The sequence below is a fragment of the Dendronephthya gigantea genome, unplaced genomic scaffold (genome assembly GCF_004324835.1).
Source record: "Dendronephthya gigantea isolate DGI-Jeju-01 unplaced genomic scaffold, DenGig_1.0 000046F, whole genome shotgun sequence".
NCBI classification, from domain to species: domain Eukaryota; kingdom Metazoa; phylum Cnidaria; class Anthozoa; order Malacalcyonacea; family Nephtheidae; genus Dendronephthya; species Dendronephthya gigantea.
Genome location: NW_021163056.1, coordinates 806,439 through 807,907, shown reverse-complemented (window position 1 = coordinate 807,907; position 1,469 = coordinate 806,439). Strand labels below are relative to the sequence as shown.

At 38.5% G+C, this 1,469-nt stretch overlaps 1 protein-coding gene across 1 annotated transcript; it reads left to right on the top strand.

Moving 5' to 3' along the window:
* The first annotated feature begins 287 nt into the window (after positions 1–287).
* On the top strand, positions 288–1,067 carry LOC114527735 (ATP-dependent DNA helicase PIF1-like). The gene has a single exon (XM_028549431.1). It carries the CDS (start codon positions 288–290, stop codon positions 1,065–1,067), a length of 780 nt encoding a protein of 259 aa, XP_028405232.1.
* Positions 1,068–1,469: the final 402 nt, after the last annotated feature.

Sequence of the window (1,469 nt, the reverse complement as noted above, 5' to 3'; positions counted from 1 at the left end):
TATGATATTTACTATTCAGTCGTAGAATTTTCATGTCCCAAGTATTCGTTTTGCCCAAGTTTTTAAATTTTGAATTCACCCGTCCTCAGGGACGGATATTACAGGGGTGATCAAATAAAGAGTTAAAGCAGCTTATAACAGCTTATAACATTAAGGGTGTAACTGTGCACTCATTGTTAAAGTTACCTATAGGCTCAAAAGGTAATAAAGACTTAACAGGACAAAGCTTGTGTAGATTACAAGACAGCGTTAATAACATCGAATACATCATAATTGATGAATACTCCATGCTTGGTCAAGTTACTTTTGGTTGGATAGATAAGCGTTGTAAACAAGCAACTGGTCATAATCAGAAAGTATTTGGTGGGAAGTCATTGATTTTAACTGGTGATCCAGGTCAATTGCCACCAGTGGCAGATAAGCCTCTCTATCATGCTAACCCATCAAATGCTGTTGGTGAGCAAGGTTATCAAGCGTATCATATGTTTGACAAAGTTGTTAAGCTTACTGTAAATCAACGTGTGCAGGGTATGACACATGAACAAATACAGTTCAGAGATCTGTTGTTGCGACTTCGCAAAGGTGAGTCAACAGTTGATGACTGGAAATTACTTCTCACACGTCAACCATCCAATGTCATTAATTTAGGCGTCTTTCAAGATGCTACTAGACTTTTCTATAGTAATGAACAAGTTGCAAATTACAATAATGAACAGCTAACAAAACTTGAACATCCAACTGCTCATATCAATGCTCGCCATTCCTCTGCACTGGCCAAAAAGATGTCGCCAGATGATATGTCTGGTTTGGAACCTGTTGTATTTCTAGCAAAACGTGCCAGGGTCATGTTGACCATGAATTTATGGTCAAGTGTTGGCCTCTGTAATGGAGCTACTGGAACAGTTGTTGATATTGTCTATCAGAACAACCATCAACCACCTGACTTGCCTATTGCTGTCATTGTTGACTTTGAGAACTATAGAGGTCCTGCTTTTAATGTGAACAAACCTTCTTGTGTTCCGATATGTCCAATCAGTCTCGTCACAGTCAGAATCTGGGTTTCATGAACGGCAACAGTTGCCTCTAAGACTCGCCTGGGCTCTTACAATTCACAAAAGCCAAGGACTAACTCTTCCAAAAGCTTGGATAGATATTGGAAAATCAGAAAAAACTGCTGGTGTTTCATACGTCGCCATAAGCAGAGTGAGATCTCTTTCATCTTGCGTCATTGAACCCATGACGTTTGAACGTTTAACCAGCTTGAAATCATCAGCTAGTTTACAACACAGGCTTGAGGAAGAATACCGCCTAGATCATTTAGCACAGACTACCAATAGCAGTGCATTTTAAATAATCAAACGATGGCGTTTGAAATTAGACATGGGAATCTCTAAAGCATCCCAATAGACTTTATTCCTATTGTAACTGTATTCTGTATTGTTTGATTAATAATTATATAAATTTCTACT

Bases quoted from the DNA above. Each gene is read 5' to 3' on its own strand.
- LOC114527735 (XM_028549431.1), top strand. From the start codon at position 288: ATGCTTGGTCAAGTTACTTTTGGTTGGATAGATAAGCGTTGTAAACAA.